This window comes from Periplaneta americana, chromosome 9 (genome assembly GCF_040183065.1).
Source record: "Periplaneta americana isolate PAMFEO1 chromosome 9, P.americana_PAMFEO1_priV1, whole genome shotgun sequence".
NCBI classification, from domain to species: domain Eukaryota; kingdom Metazoa; phylum Arthropoda; class Insecta; order Blattodea; family Blattidae; genus Periplaneta; species Periplaneta americana.
Genome location: NC_091125.1, coordinates 48,214,480 through 48,237,056, shown reverse-complemented (window position 1 = coordinate 48,237,056; position 22,577 = coordinate 48,214,480). Strand labels below are relative to the sequence as shown.

The 22,577-nt window shown below is 33.9% G+C and overlaps 1 protein-coding gene across 10 annotated transcripts in view; it reads left to right on the top strand.

Annotated features, from left to right (window-relative positions):
- Window positions 1–22,577, top strand: part of LOC138705895 (cyclic AMP-responsive element-binding protein 1-like) — a 55,436-nt gene that overhangs the window by 10,735 nt on the left and 22,124 nt on the right. For 9 of the 10 annotated variants that reach the window (XM_069834637.1, XM_069834642.1, XM_069834639.1 and 6 more), the window contains exon 5: window positions 7,415–7,513. The exons of the other annotated variant lie outside the window; for it this stretch is intronic. In XM_069834637.1, coding sequence (XP_069690738.1) covers window positions 7,415–7,513 — 99 coding nt within the window. The remainder of the gene's footprint in view (window positions 1–7,414; window positions 7,514–22,577) is intronic. 10 annotated transcript variants of the gene reach the window in all.

The following is a 22,577-nucleotide window of genomic DNA, read 5'->3' as shown; positions in this document are numbered from 1 at the left end:
TCTCCAAGCAAATCATAATTATACCATTTCATTGGTGTGAAAAGAAGTGCTACAGCTAAGAAGCTTTGTTAAATTAAACAATTAATTAAAAATGAGAGAGAAAAATTGGTTAAATGAGCATGTTATGGAAAGGCAATACAATATTGAACTATTTATTGAAAGATAGAAAATAATGTAATTTGAAGAGTGTGACAGGTTAAAGATTCTGCTATAGAAGTTCGTAAGATAAAAAGTTGAAATTGAAAATAGATTATACGAACCACATTAAAACTATGGAGTGCCTAAATTTATGCATAAATGTAAATAAATATACATAAAACTTATATATTAATAGATATGTGTGAACATCATTATTGTTTCAGCAAGATTTTTGTTTATATTTTATTTAGTCACTTCAATGTTTCTGTTTGGGGTATGCAAACAAAAGTATCTAGAGTCCTGAAGTTGCAAAAAATAATGATAAATGTCCCAATTACATATGGTAACATACAGATTTTTAAGAAGTTGAAGATGTTAATATCTCTCCGTATGCTTCATTCATTAAAGTATAGATTAATTTTAAATAATGCAAAATTCAATATCTGTGGCACTAGACTTTTAATCTGGATGAATTAAAATTTTTATTGCTTTTCTAAAATCCAAAAAATATTTCTATTAGATAACAAGCTACCAGTTAACTCTAAGAGAGTGATGTGGCATTCAAAAGAGGTGTAAACAAATTTTGTTAATAAACATGCCCTTTTCAGTTTAGGAATATATATGCGGGGTGGTTCAAAAAAAAAAGTAACCAAAATTCTTTAGTACCATAACAATAAGTCTACCATCTTGTATGTGTTCTACATGTCGTCCGCCATTGTGTATGACATGTCCCGTGCGGTTTATCATCTTAATGACCATAGCAGCACACTGTTCCACTATTAACTGCGCAGAACTGTTTCGATGTTTGCACAAAGTTCGTCTAGACTATGAGGAATGGATATGAAGCACTGTTCCTTCAGTATCCCCCACAAAAACGCATCACATAATGACAAATCAGGACTTGGTGAAGGATTGGAAAATCTGAGCATCTAGAAATCAGCCAACTGGGAAATAGCTGTTGAAGTAGGCGCCCATTGTCATGACCAGTCTGGGAGGTTGCCCCATCTTGTTGAAACACTTGTGCATATCAAGGTTGTTCAGTACACAAAATGTATCCAGTCCACCTGAAAACGTTCAAACTTGCTCCTTGTACACTTCTGATGTCACATTAATTCTATTTCCATGTCATTCTGAATGAAGTGCAGATCAGTGATGCCATGCAAAGAATGCAGCAGCCCACACTGTCACTTTCTCTGTCATGGTCTCTGTGCATATTCATCCGGTTTTTCCCAGGCGACGAAACTAGCATTTTGCGTATTGACATGATCACTCAGTAGCACATCACATTCGTCAGACTACCACTAGCTTTGAAGATACTCATGATCTTGATACACATTGAACAGTACACGTGCACAATATTGGACTCGTGCTATGAAGCTCATGGAATATCTGAATATTGCCAGTCATGGGCTTGAACACTGCTGTGTGCTATAGAGTTCTCTTTAAATCTGGTGCTCACTTTTCTTTGATATTTTTAATATTGTATGTCTCATACCATCTTTGGTTACCTTTTTATTGGGCCTCTCTGTATATATTTAACATTTTAAAATTTATGAAATTAAAAACACAAAGTTGATAGTGATAAGGTTTGCTATGTATTTGGATTGTGAGCAGACAAGCCCATTGTGCCTGAATTAGCCTCCTCCGCACTTCGCCAGTGAACAATCAGGGAATCCTATGAAATGGTAATGATATGGAGGTCGCGATGGAATGATGTACATACTTAACATGGGGAAACTGGAGAACCCCTAGAAAAATTCCAACTGCGTCTTTGTCTGCCACAAGTGTCACTATAGATTTTTCCATGAAAAATTTCAGGCCAGTGGTTTAGCCCACACTGCCACTGCAGGATTAATTAAATAAGGAGATAATAGTATAATACTTACTTACAAATGGCTTTTAAGGAACCCGCAGGTTCATTACTCCCCTCACATAAGCCCGCCATCGGTCCCTATCCTGTGCAAGATTAATTCAGTCTCTATCATCATATCCCACCTCCCTCAAATCCGTTTTAATATTATCCTTCCATCTACGTCTCTGCCTCCCCAAAGGTCTTTTCCCCTCCGGTCTCCCAACTAACACACTATATACATTTCTGGATTCGCCTATATGTGCTACATGCCCTGCCCATCTCAAACATCTGGATTTAATGTTCCTACAGTAATTATGTCAGGTGAAGAATACAATGTGTGCAGTTCTGCATTGTGTAACTTTCTCCATTCTCCTGTAACTTCATCCCTCTTAGCCCCAAATATTTTCCTATGAACTTTATTCTCAAATACCATTAATCTCTATTCCTCTCTCAAAGTTTCACAATCATACAGAACAACCAGTAATATAACTGTTTTGTAAATTCTAACTAAGATTTTTTGACAGCAGACTAAATGACAAAAGCTTCTCAACAAAATATAACAGGCATTTCCCATATTTATTCTGCATTTAATTTCCTCCTGAGTATCATTTATATTTGTTACTATTTGTTACTGTTGCTCCAAGATATTTGAATTTTTCCGCCTCTTCGAAGGATAAATCTCCAATTTTTATATTTCTGTTTCGTACAATATTCTGGTCACGAGACATAATCATATACTTTGTCTTTTCGGGATTTACTTCCAAACCTGTATACTTGCTTCAAGTAAAATTTCCTTGTTTTCTCTAATCTTTCGTGAATTTTCTCCTAACATATTCACGTTATCCGCATAGACAAGAAGCTGATGTAATCCGTTCAATTCCAAACCCTGTCTGTTATCCTGAACTTTCCTAATTGCATATTCTAGAGAAAAGTTAAAAAGTAAAGGTGATAGTGCATCTCCTTATTTTAGCCCACAGTGAATTGGAAAAGCATCAGATAGAAATTGACCTATTCAGACTCTCCCGTAAGAGTCTCTGAGACACATTTTAATTAATCAAACTAGTTTCTTGGGAATATCAAATTCAATAAGAATATTATATAAAACTCTCTTAACGATAATAATATAATTTACTTTTTATTTATTGTTTTAACTTTGAAATCTCTTGTGTTGTATATTATTTAACTTAAAATTTGTATGAATATGGTGTTCAATATTATCCAGTAATATTACAAATATTTTGTAAAATTTAAATTTTATTATGTCTTAGCTTTATATTTTTAGATTGGATCCTTTAATTTTAAGTATGTGTTTATAACGAAGCTATGGAATAATGGCCTTCCTCATAGTGAATAAGAAAATAAATTGCAAAAAGAAAATTGTTGAAATAGTAGAAATTAATAAATCTTGATTCAAGTACAGTGAACTTCGAAAGTACCCTTGGTAGTGTTAGGGAGATAAAGCATCAATATTTCGAAAACATGAATAATAAATCCATTTCGAGTTAATGTACAGGTAATCAAACTTATTATGTTAATATTCTGTGTTTCCTATTGTTGTAGCAGATATTTTGAAGATAAAAAGAATCTCTTGTGTTCATTAGTATCTGTGATAATATTTAGGTTAGATATCTTAGTTGCTATAGTGACAATATTACACTGACAATTAGCTAAATTACTACTTCATCACATTTTAATCGTGGATGTGAGTCCAAATTCTTGCAAGTTTATTTTGAAACTTTTGCTGCAGAAGGAGGATGTTCAATATATTTTCTTTGGTCATTCAATTTTCACTACAATCATCAGTCTACCAAGTTTCCACCATTTCACTGTCACTATAAAAAAAGGGTGTGATGTAATTCATCATATCAAAAATGTCGATCACATTAATTATACATAATATATTAGCTTTCAGATTAAGCCACTAAAGAGATGGGTCCGTATATTCATTACTCTTTAACCTGACGTTATATTGAATAAACTAAAACTACATAATCCAAATGTGCATAATAAGGTCTTATAATATACACGTTTATTTATTTACAGCCTTAAATTCACTATATAATGTCAGAATCATAAATACAGGTATTCATAATCTTCCTCATAGTCTGAAATGTGAGATTTAAAACCCCAGTGTAGACTTTAAAACTGTAGTGTAAGAATATAAAAAATTTCAGTGCTTCTTCAGAAAACACAGTATTTCTCTTTTACCCATAATACGTATACCAGAAGAATCGAATGTTTGTACAATAGGATCGGTATATTCTGGCTAGAGAGCCGTGATCGGTTGGTAATGCAACTAAATGTTTCGTCGACTACTCCTGTGGACATCTTCAGTGGCGTGGTACACGTAAGCGGAGAGATCTGCTATGTGTATTAAGGATGACTGGTACTGAGACTGGTAGCACGTCAATATTTAAGATGTGGGAGGGTTGTTGCTTGTTGTTGCCGCGGTCTGCACCAGTGGCTTCAGTGTTGTGAAATAAAAGTGTAATCTTAAATGCATTGCTTATTTTCTGAAATACGTTTCATAGTATCTGAAATACAATTGACAGATCTGAAATACATTTGATACCATCTGAAATACAATTGACAAATCTGAAATACATTTGATACCATCTGAAATACAATTGATACTATCTGAAATTGAATTGACAAATCTGAAATACAATTGATAATTTCTGAAATTAAATTGACCAATCTTAAATGCATTTGATAATTTCTGAAATACAATTGATATTTTCTGAAATACAATTGGAAAAGGTGTATTGAAAATGGATTTAGAAAATCCTCAACTAGTGCATTTTACCATCCGACAGGCATATTCACCATAGCTAAAGCTGCAGCTTGATGAATTGGACTGTGTTATACTGCACGAGCACAATCACCACCAACAATATTGTGTGTGTTGCTTCATCAATTTTACTCTCTACAGTCGGTAAATTAGCCTACAACACCAGGAGCTATGACGTCAGGAATTCCAAGTTGGGGTTTTACGTACATCTTCATTTTACACCAAATGATCTCGATTGGATTTAACGTTGGAGAATAAGTTGCCAACCGTAACTTCTGAAATACAAATGATAGTTTCTGAAATACAATTGACAAATCTGAAATACAATTGATACTATCTGAAATTAAATTGACTAATCTGAAATACAAGTGGTACTATCTGAAATTAAATTGACAAATCTGAAATACAATTTGATGTTTTCTGAAATACAATTGATACTATCTGAAATTGAATTGACTAATCTGAAATATAAATGACAAATCTGAAATACAACTGGGAAAGGTGTAGAATTTCCTGTAGTTCGACAACGAGCATCTTGAGTCTCTTGATGAAATGGTTAGAGTCTTTGATGTAGGAGCTCATCTTGCCTATGTATGGCTTCAGGAGGTTTGTGAGGTATACATAGGCAAGACGAGCTCCTAAGCAGTACACCACACTTCTATGCCAGGTTACATTGGGAGGCTATTGAAACTCTAATCAAAACAGAACACAAAAACAACTTTAATAGTAAGAAGAAGGACTCAAGGTCAACAAAGGTTGGTACCCGGCCCTGAGAAGCACACAGCAAACCCTTCCTCCGACAGTCAATCAGAACACCGAAGCCACTGGTGCAGACTGTGGCGACGACAAGCCACAACCCTTCCACACCTTAAATATTGATGTGCTACGAGTCTCAGTACCAGTCGTCCTTGATACACACAGCAGATCTCTCCGCTCATGTGTACCATGCCACTGAAGATGTCCACCGGAGTAGTAGACGAAACATTTGGTTGCATTACCAAGAGACCACGGCCCTCTAGCCTGGAAAATACCAATCCTAATGATGCCGGCCGTGAAAGTCTACATTCTAAGGTTTGTACAATATTTAAAGTTTCACTATTGAGGTAGTGTGGTGTAGCACAGAGACTAGAGTTACAAAGATGATATTATTTCTTCCCTGTTTACTTGAAAGCCACATGAATGAAAATGGTAACTGTTTGCATAATCTGTGGTTGTAGTGAGGAAGTTCCGTAATGTTCAAGCATTAAAGTCTCTGTTAAGGTAGATATTGTTTTAAAAGTAAAGATAGTTAAAATATAAGAGTTTTTTTAAAGATTATGTAAGATAAACTGAAACTCAACTGAATAATGGCATTCTTAAATAATTTACATTATTTTCTTGTCTCACGAAGGTAATCCAGTTACTTTTTTGTTTCTTCCAATTTCTGATTTAACTTATCAGTTTTGTTACTTGTTTCATGTCTTGCACGTTCAATAAATATGAAATTTAGTTCATGTGAATTTATTGTCTGTTGTAGTTACAAAAATATCTGTAAATTTCGGAAGTCAACAAGTGTTCATCACTTGAAAGAACAGTATAAATATTTGTATGTCTGGATAGTACAGAGTGTTCCAACAAGCTTTGTGCCAGTCCCACTCCTGGTTTCGTGTGGATGGCCAGGGATGCATCTGCTTGCATGTGGCTGGCACCTAGCTTGCTGGATGCTGTGTATATGGTGTGCATAGCACTTCTGTGTTTTTTCTGCAACACTTAGTTCATTATTTTAGGAATATAAACGAAACAGGACCGTATTGATTAAGACAAATGTGCCTGAATTAGTGACTTTTCTTCTTTATTAGATTTCATCTCTTTCTTTTCGTGGATGTAATTCAACAAGTAATATTTTATTTAAGGAGATATGTCCTGAAGATTGACTTCATGTCTTGTTGTGACATTATTTTTTTTATATATAAATGTAGTGAATGTGCTTTGTAAGTGGCAGCAAGAAAGGTTGATTGCATTGTGCCTGACATGCTCATTTAGTTGAAAATTCATAATAAAAAACCTGTAACATGATCTTTTGTGTCATGAAGGGTGATAGTGCTTCTGATTGCATTATTTCACCCATGCCCTTATTGTTGTACCTTCCATCTGTGAGACTTGAAAGCTTCCTTAGTGCTGTGCAGAGTAGAGTAAATAATTAATTCTTGTTTATTTTATGAGTATGGAAACTGTTCTAACACCGTAACTGAAACAGTATTTGGTAGAAATGTAGTTGTACCATTTTCATTTCTTACACAGCAAAATTTGAAGATAGATTGAAAGAGAAATCATTTGCCAAATTTTTACAAACTTAAATTTTTGAGTATTCAGAATTCTTTCTTTTGTGATAAGTTTGTTGAATTTTGTCTTGCAGCCATTTAGCGAGATTGGTTTTTGATCAGCTGCTGTTAAGTATTACAAACTTCATATTGATTTCATTTAAGCTAACCGATTTATGATGTGGAGCCCGTATCTGTTAAATTTAAACAATGTGAATTGTTACCTATCTTGTATTTGTGATAAAAAATTGTGAGGTATTTTTCTCTTCAGGGGCTCAATGTTAAGTTACACTGTCTGTCAAAGCTGACGTTAATGCTACGTTGTCTTTGCAGTGGGTAGAGGTGAATCCTCATCGGAAGTTGACACTAATGAGGATAGCGAGCTGTCATCTCATTCGATTCCTTCTCACTACCAGACTCACACTACCACAGGTTGGTTCAAACATTGCTTGTCCGGTTAGCTTGCAGTTGCGAAAGCAAAAACAATTCATGAGGAAAGTTAAAATCAGATGGAAGAAACCTATGTGGCTTTACGTTTTTCCCTTCCTGCTATCCTCTTGCCACTTAATGTTGGTTCACCTCTTATGTTGCCAACCAAATTTTATCCATTATTATTTATCACAAAGTATTTTATATGTTTGTATGAAATCCTATTTTATGTTTTTAAATTTGAGAACTAGTTGAGGTCTCTAAAATGAAATTTCTGTACGTAATAATATTTTTTTTATTAATAATTGCATAAGAAGAAATTAAATCTATACAAAGTAGTTGTGATTTTTGACTGAAATAACGATTGTAATTATTCCTATGTACAAATTTATCTGATTCTTTATTTTAGTGAATTCCTTTAGTTTTGAGATATTGCACTGAGTGATGCTCTTCTAATTAACCTTACCCACCCTCGGAAAAGTGGAGGAAAATGATGTTAATCCCGAATGTTTGTAGTTATTTGCTGAATGTTGATTCTTTGTCTTATGTAACTTGATGTTGGTTGGCAACATTTTATTTATGCACCTATTACTAGCAGGGTGGGAAGTTGTAATTCCTGTTGTACAATATGGTGACAGTATACCTGTTGGGGGTGGGGGTTTGTTTCGTTGCTTCATCCTTAAACCTTGGCTTAATGCTCAAAGGAATTTCTTCGTGTAACTATACCTTAGTTAAACAGATGGCTCAGTGTTCCATTCAGGTTAAATGGATAGATAAGTAGTGTATGTCATTAGACACGAAGTTATTATGCTTGCTTACACATCATTATACATTCCTAGATATGAAAGAAAGTTTTGTTAGAGGTTGGAATAATTGATAATCATTTTAATATGCTTATTTAAATTAATAATGGGTTTTCAATATGATGAAATTTTCTAATTAAGTATATACATTTATTCTCCTTCAAAATATTTACTTGAAAGAACACTGAACCATAGTTAGTGAACACAAGTTGGGTTAAGGACAGATGAAAACATAAAGAAAATCAGCTTACCGGGTATGTAATGTTTGTCCATCCTGTACTTCCTTTACTGGCTGTTTTCTGTGTCCTTGAATGGCATGAATGGCTGAATGGTTCTCTATATACCTTGTACGGTCATACTCGGGAGTGTTTAATGATCTAGTTACAGTTGCGCCACCTACAGTTGATTAACGTTACACAATTCAGATGTACTGCATACTATATAAAACATTCACTATTTTGTGAATTGTTGCCTTTTTAGGAAAATATATATTTATTAAATAATTTTGCAGAATGCCGAATGTTAGTTGAATTTCAGTTTTATATATTTGTTAGCTCATTTGTGCTTTGTTATTAAAGAGTGAGACTCTTCTTTCAATTTTCTGTTATGTTGTAGCAATATTGTGCATATTTTTTATTGTTTGTTAATAGGAATGAGAATAAGAATTTTCGTCAACTCTCATATTTTGAAATATACGTGATAATTGTATTCATTGTTTTTCAAGTTTTGAATCCATTCTAGTGTTAAAAATGAAGTTGCTGAGCCATTACATTGGTAGAAGGTGAAATAAATTAATAAAAGTGAACATTACAGACGTGACTTTCCTGGAATTACAGTTACGAACTTCCTATGTTTTTCAGTTATTAAATGAAATTGCATGTATTAAATATAGTAATGTTCCCCTTTCCCTCAGAATTTAAGTTCTTGGAAAGCTTCATTTCATTCATTCATAGTTTTCTGCAGGTCCTTCACTGCAACCCAGCATTCTCCAATCTTCCCTCTTTGTCTTCCCCTTAGTCTCCACATATGATTAATATATGTTAATGTTGTCTGTCATGCGATATCTTCTTCTGCCTCGAAATTTTTTCCTGTAAACTATTTGTTCCAGTGAATCCTTCAATAGGCAGTTTCTTCTTAGCCAGTGACCCAGCCAATTCCTTTTTCTCTTCCTGATCTGTTTCAGTGTTATTCTTTCTTCAGCCACTCTTTTTAGCACAACTTCACTTCTCATTTTGTCTGCCCATTTCACACGCTTCATTCTTCTCCATATCCACAAAATTTCATTAAGAAAGAATTTAATGAGTACCTGCAATTTTATTGCATGCAGTATTCCTTGAACAAAATATGAACATTTTTTGATAGTGACTAATGGACTCACATTCTTTTAAGTAAAATTTTTATGTCTGTCAGTTCTTAGAATGAGAATAAACAGCATCTTACTAACGGTATCCCTGAAATAATTTTACAGTGTCCACATTTAATTTTTCCTGGAATTGTAGGCATCTTGCAAAAATTGATTGTCATGGGACGCACATATCTCACTTCACATTAAGTATATGAATATGTGTGCAGTTTATAATGTACAATATGTTTTGCAGTGTTAAACAGTTAAAAAATAAATATTATGTTAGTTTGGTGTCATCTGCACTATAAACTTGACCATGCTTTGCAAAGTAGTGACATCTCCAGCCTTTCTGTTGAGTTTCGCTAAGGGTACTTTATGCTTTTCTATTAATTAATATTTATGGAATTCAGAATTAGTCAAATTAAATGCGACTTATGGTTAATGTAATTATATTGACACACATTTCAAGCTTTATTTATTGTGTTTTGATTTGTTTGATTTCACTGTAATTGCTTCATTCTAGTTGGCTAGTACTTGGAGCTGTTATGTCTGAATAGTGAGGATTATTTTACACAGGGAATTGATAATTCCGACTCCATTGTCATTGTATAGACCATTTCCTGTGGGCAGGAGTCCATGGCTAACATATTGTGCTGAAGTAATCTATTGGGTCTTTTTTTAACCTCAGCATGATTGGTAACTGAAAGATTTGAAATTATTTATAATCTTTGCATGTAAAATTCATAATGCTTTTTATCTAATATAAAAAGCATTCTGAATTTTACATGCTTTTCACTTCTTCCATATGACTACTATTACCTTACTATACTTAATGCAGTTGGTCCATTCATTGTTGTGATCAGCTCGTATGTTACTTTTCTCCATTGATTCATAATGGCCCAGAAGTGGTACTGAATTTTGAATGTATGAGACTTTGTGTTGGGCTTGGGGTTCTGAATATGTTACTTTATGTTCGGGTTGAGTTTCATTACTTCGTCTGTAAACTAAAGAATGTATGCTAAAAGATTATGTTTGAAGATTTAATGCGTAGGGTGTATGTATGTTGGGGTATCTTGAGAGTCCACAGGCCATTCACCTTATTCCAAATGTTTTACGGCACACTGTTGCCTTTGTAAACATGCATGTTATTCTTGCTCAGTGCTTAGTTTTTCCGCTCAAGTTGTGAAGCTGTCTTGTGCTACTACCATAACATCTCCATTAAGTTTGGCAACACACTGACCAGTCGGGCCACGTGGGTGTATTCTTGTCAAACACATGTTTTAAGCATAGACAATATAAGTAGAAACTTGTATTTTCTGTGTGGCAGAAGATTAAATTATATAAAAGATGTGTTTTGTATTTTTAGATTCATAATTTGAAGTTTTTCTTCATTAGAATTTATTTATTATAAGTATTATGGAATTCGAATAAAAATTAGAATGAAAACAGTAAAAAGTTTACAAGTTTTCCTATACCCCTAGAATATTTTCACACACAATATATTTGCATTGACACCAGTAATATTGTTTTAGCAGAATTCATATTCAGTTTCTTTGCTTCTGAAAGGCAATTTACAGCATCTTGCATTTGAATATTTATTTTACCGAATTCTATGAAGGTTTATAAGGATGCATTAAATGGGCAAATCTATGAAAGTATGCTCACCACCGACAAGTCAAGTGTTTTATCATCAAGAGATGATGTAATAGTATTCATAGTTTTCTTCAGTTCTCCCATTCCCACATTTATGTTTATCAGATTGTGTAGCTTTTCATGTCATGCCACTGACATCCACTAATCACGCTTTTCATATTACTGCTTGTTCAATCACTTTTGACAAAAATTATGGTTTATTTAACAACACTCGCAACTGCAGAGGTTATATCAGCATCACCGGTGTACCAGAATTTTGCCCCGCAGAAGTTCTTTTACATGCCAGTAAATCTGCTGACATGAGCCTGTCGCATTTAAACACACTTAAATGCCATTGATCTGGGCCGGGATCGAACCCGCAACTTGGAGCATTGTAGGCCAGCGTTAGGGCGACCCACTTTTGTAATATTACTGTAGCAGAGTGGGTGTTTATAATAAAGAATAGTTCATATTGAGAAAAGCACAATAGGTTCACTTTTTCTTTGTTGCTGTCTCAGTTAAGAAACATAGCTAGTTATCGTCAGGATTTCCTTTAAATAGCAACTTAATACAAAGGGTTGTGATAAAACACTTACCGTTGTTTGAAGTCCTTTCTTTCCATCGTGATTATTTTTAAACCATTTAGTTTATTAAATAATAACTATGTTTGCAAAATATATTTGGCATCTGAAGGATGATGGGCTTGTTGCCAATAACTATTTAAGTGTTTATTTATTTGTTTTTAGTTTATTCTTTTCGCATAATACATTTTTAGTTAAGTGATGAAACTTGTAGGTTTGATCGAAAAAAATGTTGGACTGATCATATATAATAGATTATTAAAATTGTCAATTTTATGAAATGTTTTGATTATATTCGAATGCAACAGAGTGATACTTCGTCAAGTATGACATCATTGAACTAATTTCGTTATGAATTCTTTTGCATGTTCACGTGTGTATGTTCTGTTATAACCAGGATTCACAGGAATGATAGGCTTTTTGCAATTTTATGCAATCTCCTCCAAATTCTAGGCAGTGCAAATGTTTTCTTAATTCAAGAAGCAAGAATATGTTACGATCATACTTACAGTTTGTATGTAACTTTTGTATTTGAAATTGTAAGCAATTAAAGATTACTTCTTAGTGTCAAACTGTTGTGGTTATATCTATTTCTCTATAGTCTCGGAATCAGCTTTTTATTCCACAACAAAGAGTCTGACACACATTGACTACGATTTTATAGTGTTGTCTCAATAATACTGTGTTAGAAGGAAAAGAAAGAACAGTAGGTATTGCAATGTAACAGTAAGGGGTTATTCAATCTTCATCTTACGATGTTATGGTGACATATACACGTCCATTGATGTGACATATTAATGAATTTAAATACTATTATAGTCACAATCATGCCATGGTATGAAAGAAAAATTTCACAACCTCGAGTGGGAATCGAACCTGCGACTTCCTGTTCTCCGGTCAGGCGCCCTACCACTGAGCTATCGAGTTCGTCTCACGCCAAAGGCTTGGAATTATCCTTTCATACTGGCGACTCTGTTATAGAGTACTGTCCATAGCATCTCATCTAGTCAGCACTGCTTATGGGTTGAAAGAAACTTTACAAATGTAATCTTCATCTTACTATGTTATGGTGACGTATACACGTCCGTTGATGTGACATATTAATTAATTTAAGTACTATTATAGTCACAATCATGCCATGGTATGAAAGACAAATTTCACAACCTCGAGCGGGAATCTAACCTGCGACTTCCTGTCACATCAACGGACGTGTATACGTCACCATAACATCGTAAGATGAAGATTACATTTGTAAAGTTTCTTTCAACCCATAAGCAGTGCTGACTAGATCAGACGCTATGGACAGTACTCTAAACAGAGTCGCCAGTATGAAAGGATAATTCCAAGCCTTTGGCGCGAGACGAACTCGATAGCTCAATGATAGAGCGCCTGACCAGAGAACAGGAAGTCGCAGGTTCGATTCCCACTCGAGGTTGTGAAATTTTTCTTTCATACCATGGCAGGGTTATTTATATTCAAGCATAAAATAAATTGGAAACTTTCGTACACTTTAATATATTGGCCCTCCATTCTTCATTTGCTCATAGGTAAAAATAATATTAAAGAGCTTGCTTTTATTATGTATGAAATAACATTAACTAATACTTTGCTTTCTCTGTGTATTATGTTGCATCTGAAGGGTTATATATATTTTTTTTTTGTTTATTATGAATTAAGCGTGTAGCTGAGCAGCTCTGAAACAAAATACTTTAAATTCACCTCCAGTTGCAACTGAGTTCGAAATGGATTCGTAGTCCTGAAAGGGCTACAGACTCCATTCGAAGCAAAATATTGAGTTAGAAGTGATTGAAATTTGTAGAACAATGTAGGACTTTTCTGAGAGTATGAGTCCGTTTCAAATTCATTTACGACTGGAGGTGGATTTAAAGGATTTTGTTTCAGAGCTCCTCAGCTATAAGTGCTTCTTTTCTACTTTTTAATATTACCGGTATACAGACATAAGCCACTTTGCCAGCCATTTATATCTTTTATTAAAATAGGTAATTCTTTATTTAACTACAGAGGTTATTCAGAGATGATGGGGTAATGATAAAGCAATAATGAACCAGATGCGAAATGAGAATGGCAGGAGAAACCGAATTACTCTCTGTCCCTTACATCATCACATTATCTGCCTAGGATTGAACATCGATTTCCTTTAATGAGAAGTCATCATCTGACGGATGGTACTGTAATGAAATGGTTGGGAGTTTCTGTTTTGCATGCAATTCTATGAATTTCTTTGCATTGTGTATATAGTTCAACTACATATTGCTAAATACAAACCATCTCGTCTTCCTTCTTGTTCAATGTATAGAAATATGTAAAGTTCACTTTCCATAGTCAAAAGAAGTTAGTCTGGAATGATCATACATTTTGTGATATTTAAATCTGTAGCATTTTGATTACCAGCAAATAAAATTGTTCCACATTTTAAGCACTTCTAAGTAACTGATTGTGTTAGTTAAATAATAATTAAACAAGTTGTTCGAATGTTCATTTCATTCATTGTTACAAAAAATCCTTGTGATGAGCAGAATTGGAGTAATAATTTTATTTAATTCATTTGTATTCGTAATATGAATACTTGGATCTACCATAACAATAGAAAATTATTTAACTTACCAGATATTGAAGTGTAGACATCTTTATTTTGTTAAATATCAGTGTAATGGACTTCACAACGCCTTATGATGTCTTTCTGTTCCAGTTTTCCATCTCTGCTGCTTGCTTTATACAGTTATCATTTAGATTTTGGAGCATCTTCCATGATGTCATTGTTCATTTTGTATCCAATAGCAATTTATGATAGTCTGTAAACTTTCATTCTTCTAACATATCCATACCACTTGAGTCTCTTATTTTCCCTTATATAGAGTGTAGTTTCGTCTATATGTGTTAAAAGTAGAATAATAGTATTTCGTGCTTGTTCTAGTCTGGATTTAGTGCTCAAGCATGATAAGAAATGCATTTACACCACTTCTAATTGTTGTATTGTATTTCATTCACCAATACTTTGCCCTATTATTTATAATGAACTATGACCTGGTATTTAGTGCTCTTAATTTTTCCATCTATTTGCTTAGGCAGAGTATTGAAGTTGGTCAAAATTTGTTTCGGCTTTTGTGTGTGCGTGCGCGTGCATGCATGCGCTTGCGCGCCTGCCTCTCTCCCCCCCAAATCCATTTTAATATTATCCTCCCATCTACGTTTTGGCTTCCCTACAGGTCTTTTTCCTTTCGGCCTCTCAACTAACACTCTATATGCATTTCTGGATTTGCCCATATGTGCTACATGCCCTGCCCATCTCAAACGTCTGGATTTAATGTTCCTAATTATGTCAGGTGAAGAATACAATGTGTGCAGTTCTGCTTTGTGTAACTTTCTCCATTCTCCTGTAACTTCATCCCTCTTAGCCCCAAATATTTTCCTAAGAACCTTATTCTCAAACACCCTTAATCTTGTTTCTCTCTCAAAATGAGAGTACAAGTTTCACAACCATACAGAACAACCTGTAATATGATTGTTTTATAAATTCTAACTTCCAGACTTTTTGACAACAGACTAGAAGACAAAAGCTTCCCAGCCGAATAATAACAGGCATTTCCCATATTTATTCTGTGTTTAATTTCCTCCCAAGTGTCATATATATTTGATATTGTTGTTCCAAGATATTTGAATTTTTCTACCTCTTCGAAGGATAAATCTCCAATTTTTATATTTCCATTTCGTACAATCTGGTCACGAGACATAATCATATACTTTGTCTTTTCGGGAGCCACTTCCAAACCTATCGCGTTACTTGCTTCAAGTAAAATTTCCATGTTTACTGTTATGCACATTGTCATCAAAAGTTTCTATATCAGAATGTTCGGAATCATTAGCCTGGTGATCATTCCCCTTGTTATCGTCTTCTAATTCCAATAGCCATCTTCCAATTTGTGAATTCTGAGCAGTATCCATTATGGTTTTAGTTAATACTAATAACAGTAATGCTCTTGGTCGACCTGTGAGTGCAGCACTAACTTCCTTGACAATATGTACATTATGGCAGTCTGGAGGAACTGGAAGCTGCATTATTACTTCAAATTTTACTAACCAACTCCTGAGGTACACTGAATTTCAAACATTTATCTTCAATTGTTGCAGAGTTACTATAATTTAAATCTAAAAGTGAGTGCAGAGCTCACAAATCTACCAACAGTGGGTTATCATAGTAGTATAACTCAGTGTATGACACATTGAAATTTAGTTTCACCTGGATTTCTGCTGTAATCCACTATCACTCGTGTTATGAGATTCAATCTGACACATTTTTACACTTTTTGCTATAATTTCTCTGTTTTTAATTCTGAATTGTTGTCCTTTTAAAAATGCCTAGTTAGATTATTTGGCCTTGCTGTGATGTGTTTGTCTAGTAGATGCAATGTTTGGGAGGGGTGAAAGGAGCGGGAGAAGCAAAGGGCGACACGACATGTTACTTCCTGTCTCACACTGCGAGTGGTCAGATATGTCTATTGTGAGGAGAAATCTAACTGCGCGAGTGATCATGTGTTTGATATTATAAGCCAAGACGAGTATGACTTTAATGTTATGATTTAATTTAACTAAGTCTAATTGTTATTCTGGACATCATGAGTGAAACGAAAATAATTAGTTGGTTTGAAGAGGCATCGGACGATGATCAGCATTCTATACAAGCTCCAGTTTCTGACTCGATGGAGATACTGAATACAGCGAACTTCAGAACACTCAGATGAATGTAATACTGAAATGTTTAATGAGAATGTTTTAGCTGGAAGGCCAAGAACAGTAAGATTTCATTTATAGTGGTATTAATTATATTAAACCTATGTTTTGTTCATTAGATGATAATGTTTTATAAATAACAATTCTGACTGCAGAGTTATGATACTTGTATACTTGTATTTTCAATAAAATAAAGAATACTAATAATACCATAAATTAAACCAATAAAAATAATACATTCATGAATTTTATGATTTATAAAAAAATTATCAGATGTTAGGTACCACCTAACAACGCGAGTGATCGTGTTAAACAACAATGCGTGAGTAATCGCGGGTTAAACTGATTATCATTTAAATTCTTTCATGGTGACTGTAGACTACAACTAAAAGCCCTCTCACATTAGACCTAAGAATTGAAAACAGGCACTGATAAAACAAAAGAATGGCAGTTGACTCAATATATGTCAGCATAAATGTCGAACATTTTTTTTTTTATTTATTTAATCTGGCGGAGTAAGCCAAAAAGGGAAAAATACTAGAGGAGATGGATTCGATCCGGTACTGTGGATCAAACTTCAGCGTAGCTCAGTGGTTAGAGCGCTTGTTACGTAGAACCAAGGATCCGAATTCGATCCCTGGCACTGGAGCAAATTTTTCTCCTCTAATAACAATTGTTACCATAACAGATAAATTCTGTAGGATAAAAAATTAATCTTTACGTAAAAGAAAGTAATTTTAAAAGTTCTTTATATTCTGGAGCTTAAAAAAATATTTTTTCTACGTCATTTTCATTGAGAGTATCTAGTCACATTTTAAGTGACTTTGAGGGAGATGGGATATGAATCATCATACTGGATTAATCTTGCTCAGGATAGGGACCAATGGCGGGCTTATGTGAGGGCGGCAATGAACCTCCGGGTTACTTAAAAGCCAGTAAGTAAGTCACATTTTAAGAGTGCAAATATCTTTATACAACTTAGTACATGAATATTGAGCTCAGGATAGGGACCAATGGCGGGCTTATGTGAGGGCAGCAATGAACCTCCAGGTTCTTTAAAAGCCAGTAAGTAAGTCACATTTTAAGAGTGCAAATATCTTTATACAACTTAGTACATGAATATTGAGCTGAAGACCATTAACCAGGATTTCTAAGTCATTCCAAAATCAAAATAGACATTTAAAAAAAGGAAAACTGATTATTCAAAGTTGCTATAATTTGAAAGATATTGTGAAGCTATGTAAAAAAGAAGAGATGCACTTAACTCAAATTTCTTTCTGTCTGTATCATCCATGCTCAAAAAGTGTTACTAATCGGATTGGAAATTATTCTAATTCCAAAATTTCTGCAGTCCTGGTGAAGTAAAATATTCCTCCTTTACATATCTGAGTCCTGGTCAATCCTGGCAAATTCTAGACAGTTGGGAGCCCTAGTCGTAGAGGTAATAGTCGTGTCACACAACACTGGAGATGTACTCACATTGATTTCTGAAAGAAAGCCCCCAAGTTCACTTTTAGCAACTTGGAAACAAAATTCTTTCTTTTGTCACATTGAGCACGTTCTTTTCCTTTTATAACTTAAGTTTGGATTGTTTTTATATTCAGCCCCACTTAATCTTTTTTGCTTCTAACTTAATAATAATTAAAAACTTAAAACATGTGTAACGTAGCAATCACAGCAGCCCACCTTTAACCACATGTTGTATTAGTTCACTGCAACTGCCAAGATTAATAATACATATTATTTGTCACAACAATAGAATGAAGTAAGGATTGGATACTGTTGGTAGCTCAGAACGTTAATCAGTAATGGAATAGTTTTGAAATTACTGCAAAGAGTAAGATAACAACAAAGGAAGATCTTTGAAGTGCTGCAATTAGACCATAATAGGCCACTTGCCCTAATACCTGAAAGGCGGTTGATGATGACAATGGAAGAAAAAGAAATTGAATTTAGATAAATTCGCAACTTTAAAGTCGAATCATTACTTTTTCCTGACCAAATGGACTCCTTAAATTTCAGGTATTTAATCAATAAGTTGCGAATGTTAGCATACAACAGGTGTTATTTTGCTTTGAAAGAACATGAGCTGTCCTGTAAGAATTATGAGACTTAAGCTTTAATTCTGCGAAGCACATGCTACAATAAGAGTCTTGATTGATATACAAATCAAACAACTGTACTTTCTGTGCATATTAGTTAATTACCTATTGTTATTGTTTGGATAAGAAGCTCATAACAGATTACTAGGCCCAACACGGGAAACGATGATGATGATTATTATTTATTATTATTATTATTGGATATATATATATATATATATATATATATATATATATTGAGTCATATGCATGCATATATTAAATTTCTCAAATTTCCACAGCTTGACTAGGTAAAAAAAAATGCTAGGCCCATAAATTTGCCCTCCCCCCACACCTTGGGCCATGACCATGTCGGCCCATGTGTAATTATGAGCCTGCTCTGCAGAATTGATAAATGTTTCATTTAATTTTCTCCAAAAACGAAAGTTCTCAATAGATTTATTGGTCATATCAAAAACATTATTTGACAAAATTTTCTCCTAATGACTTGACTCCCTAACTCAAGTGAATTCTTTCATTGCATGTGTTGTAGAACTTTCTTTTAATAAGTATGAAAATTCCAGAAAAAAAATACTTAAAAAATGATGATAAGGATTGCACTTTGATTCAGTTGAATGTTATGCGTGATTGAGGAATTCATAAGTTACCATGGATTAATGGATGATTAGTTGCTGTCACATTGGTAGCTCAGTTGGCATAACACGGTTTGCAATGACTATGGGTTCATATTCGAATCCCATTGATAGTGTAGTTATATTTGCATTGGAGAAAGACAAGATTTCGGAGCATTTTTCTTAGAGTTCTCCCTTTTCCTTCCATCATTCCACTGTCACTCTCCATTTCAATATTCATCATCATTATTTCAATAGTAGGCCTATATCATTCCACTGATTTCGATATTCATTATCATCATTTCAGTAGTGTATCATTCTGCTGTCACACTCTATTTCAATATTCATTATCATTATTTCAATAGTTATCATTTCACCGTCACTCTCCATTTAAGTATTCATTATCATCATTTCAATAGTATATAATTTCACCATCACCCTCCATTTCAATATTCAATATCATCATTTCAATAGTATTCGCCCAGAATGGTGCAGCATGATGTAGTATTGCGACTAGCATGCAGATGGCATCAGTCTGAGATAGCATAATATGCTTTTGGTGGTTGAAAGGGCACTCTATTGCGACTTCATTGGAACCTTAAGCCTGCATGTCTAAATTGACAGATGGCACTTGCACTGGCGACAGTTTTAAAGCAAATATTTTGGTTAGGTCCATGCTTGAAGTAGTTTGCACCTCCATCCTTCACCTACAACTTCAAAGCAGAGTACAGTATTATTTACTATTTAAATATTTGCAAACTATTGCAAGTCCTAAACAGCTTTTTAACTGTATAAAACAGTCATAAATTTTACATAAAATAAAAAGGTTTAATACGAATATTATGTTGAATTATCAAAAGTAATGACTGAGTAATAGTTACATATTACTCACATGCTGGTTCGTGTGAACAAATTTTTGTGTGGTTTTCATTATTCGAAATTTAAACATAATCTCAGATCTTTGGTTGAGCTCATGCCGACCTGGCTCACTTGCTCGAACTGCGAATTATTGAAGTGCTATTTCTAAATTATTGAAGTGATAGAGCACAATAAGCCTATTCAAGGCTGTGGTGATAGCCTTTGGATCCATTGTCCATACAAAAAAAGCGATTTAACTGCAAAATATATATTAATTTACTGCCCAATTGAACATCACAAGTGTTCGAGTTATTTATGAATCTGTATGTTTTGACTTCCTTCAATGATCTTGTGACAGGTTTATTGCAACTACTTTCAGAATTATATGCGAAACATTCTGTTCTTTGTTGAAAATAAGACCGTACTAGCAAGTACGGGATAACAATAACGATAGAGGTTTGAATTCTCAGTGTTGGCACAGTATAGTACATTACTACCATTATCATATTGTAGTTTATTAGGCATGTGGCCATGCTATGATCTTATTTTAAATATTAAGCATATTGCTTAATAGCTGCATCTAAAATAATCAGTTACAAAGGTCATAGACAAACGTTAGGATTTAGAATGGAAAATGTGTAATATTTGCTCTTATAGCACATTGAAGATAAATGCAGTTTTTTCATTGATTTGGTTTTTTAATTGATCAGTTTCCTGCTTGATCATACTAATAAATTATCCTGCATAATTAGATATTGCTGAGTAAATTGAGAAAGAATGAGAGACTGAGTGATGAATCTAAGTAAATATTTCTACTTGGCTAGCTTTTCATTTTCGAAATAATTTACTAGCCCATTTATCCTCTTTGTATCTTAGTGACTGATGCATGAAAATTAGTAGAGAATCTCTGAAAATTCAATTTGCTGCAAAGACTTGAATTGCTGTTCTAAGTAGGAATATAGTCCTTTTCTCTCTACCTGTAGCCTTTCACAAAGAATTAATGTACTTATTTATTGTTAATGGAGAATTGACAGTATTACTGGCTGTAGATTGGAAGGACTTATGTTTGATCCTAGTGGAGGGAAATTGAATTTTGTAACAATGCTGGTGAATACTCTGCCTCATGCCAGAAAAAAAGGGCTGTTTGCTGGAAGTAAGAATATCTGGAGATTGATGCTGATCACTTTCGACTTTTCAATGCTTAGGTTAAGAAAAGAAAGCTCTAGTTCTCTGATCCTTATATGTCTTCATAGCATTTTGAATATGGGACTGTTAGCTTTACGAAATTTATATTGAGTGCATTTATGTACACGTTTATTGCATATGGTAATTGTTTTAATAATAATAATAATAATAATAATAATAATAATAATAATAAAATAAAATAAATTAATTAATAATGTTTGTGTATGGACTTCTTTGTAGATATTTTTATTTAAAATGATATTATTGACATACAGTGTAAAATGATTGCATCAAAGATTTTATCATAAATCATTTGTTAACATACCATATTTGCTTACATTACAGTTTGTATTGTACTAGTAGATGGCATACAGTAGTGTAATCATAGTTAGAAGTAAAATCATTGACAGATATTTTACATTTCGAAACAATATGTTGACTACATCAGGGACCATATTCCACAAAATTACAGAGTAATAATTTACAAGTTGCAAATAAAAGTTGTAATGAAGTATAAGAGTTGTGTTTTTGTGTTCCACAAGCACAAGTATATTACCTATGCTAGCAAATACGTAATTTGTTATCAATTAACAATTTAATTTATTTACTCCTGACATCTCCAGGAAAACATGTGGAAGGAATAGGCCCAGAGCACGACATTGCAACTAACAGCATTTCCCGTCCTTCAACCTGACGGTGGGTGAACGGGTAGGCAGATAAGCACAGAAGGAAAGTTAGGGAATATATCCATGTATCAATGCCATATCCACAACCTGTGTGGTGCCAGAAAGGCGAGTGCCTTACTCACTTCTCAATGGCTCAGGAATCTGGGGGAGCAGATGAAAGGGAGTTCAAAATATACATTCTGGAGCTACCACAAGTCTCTTCCTTGTGTGCAGAAGCTGTAATAATTGACTCTCTTTTTTCTTGTATTTTAGTGTGATCCTAACCTATATTCATGCCATGAAAAGGCTCCTGTTCAAGAAGTTGTTACTTATTTTTTTATTCAAAGACGCGGAAAATCTCTATGCAGCTTTTTAAAATGTAGTGACACTTATTGACTGTGAAAAGAATTTTCATGAGGGAGGATTTTATTTTTCGACAAAACTAGAAAGATATTAATGTGCAAATATTGCAAGTAGATTATTGTTACTGTATACAAGTATAAAATCCAAATTAAAAAGTAGTGAAATAGTTGACG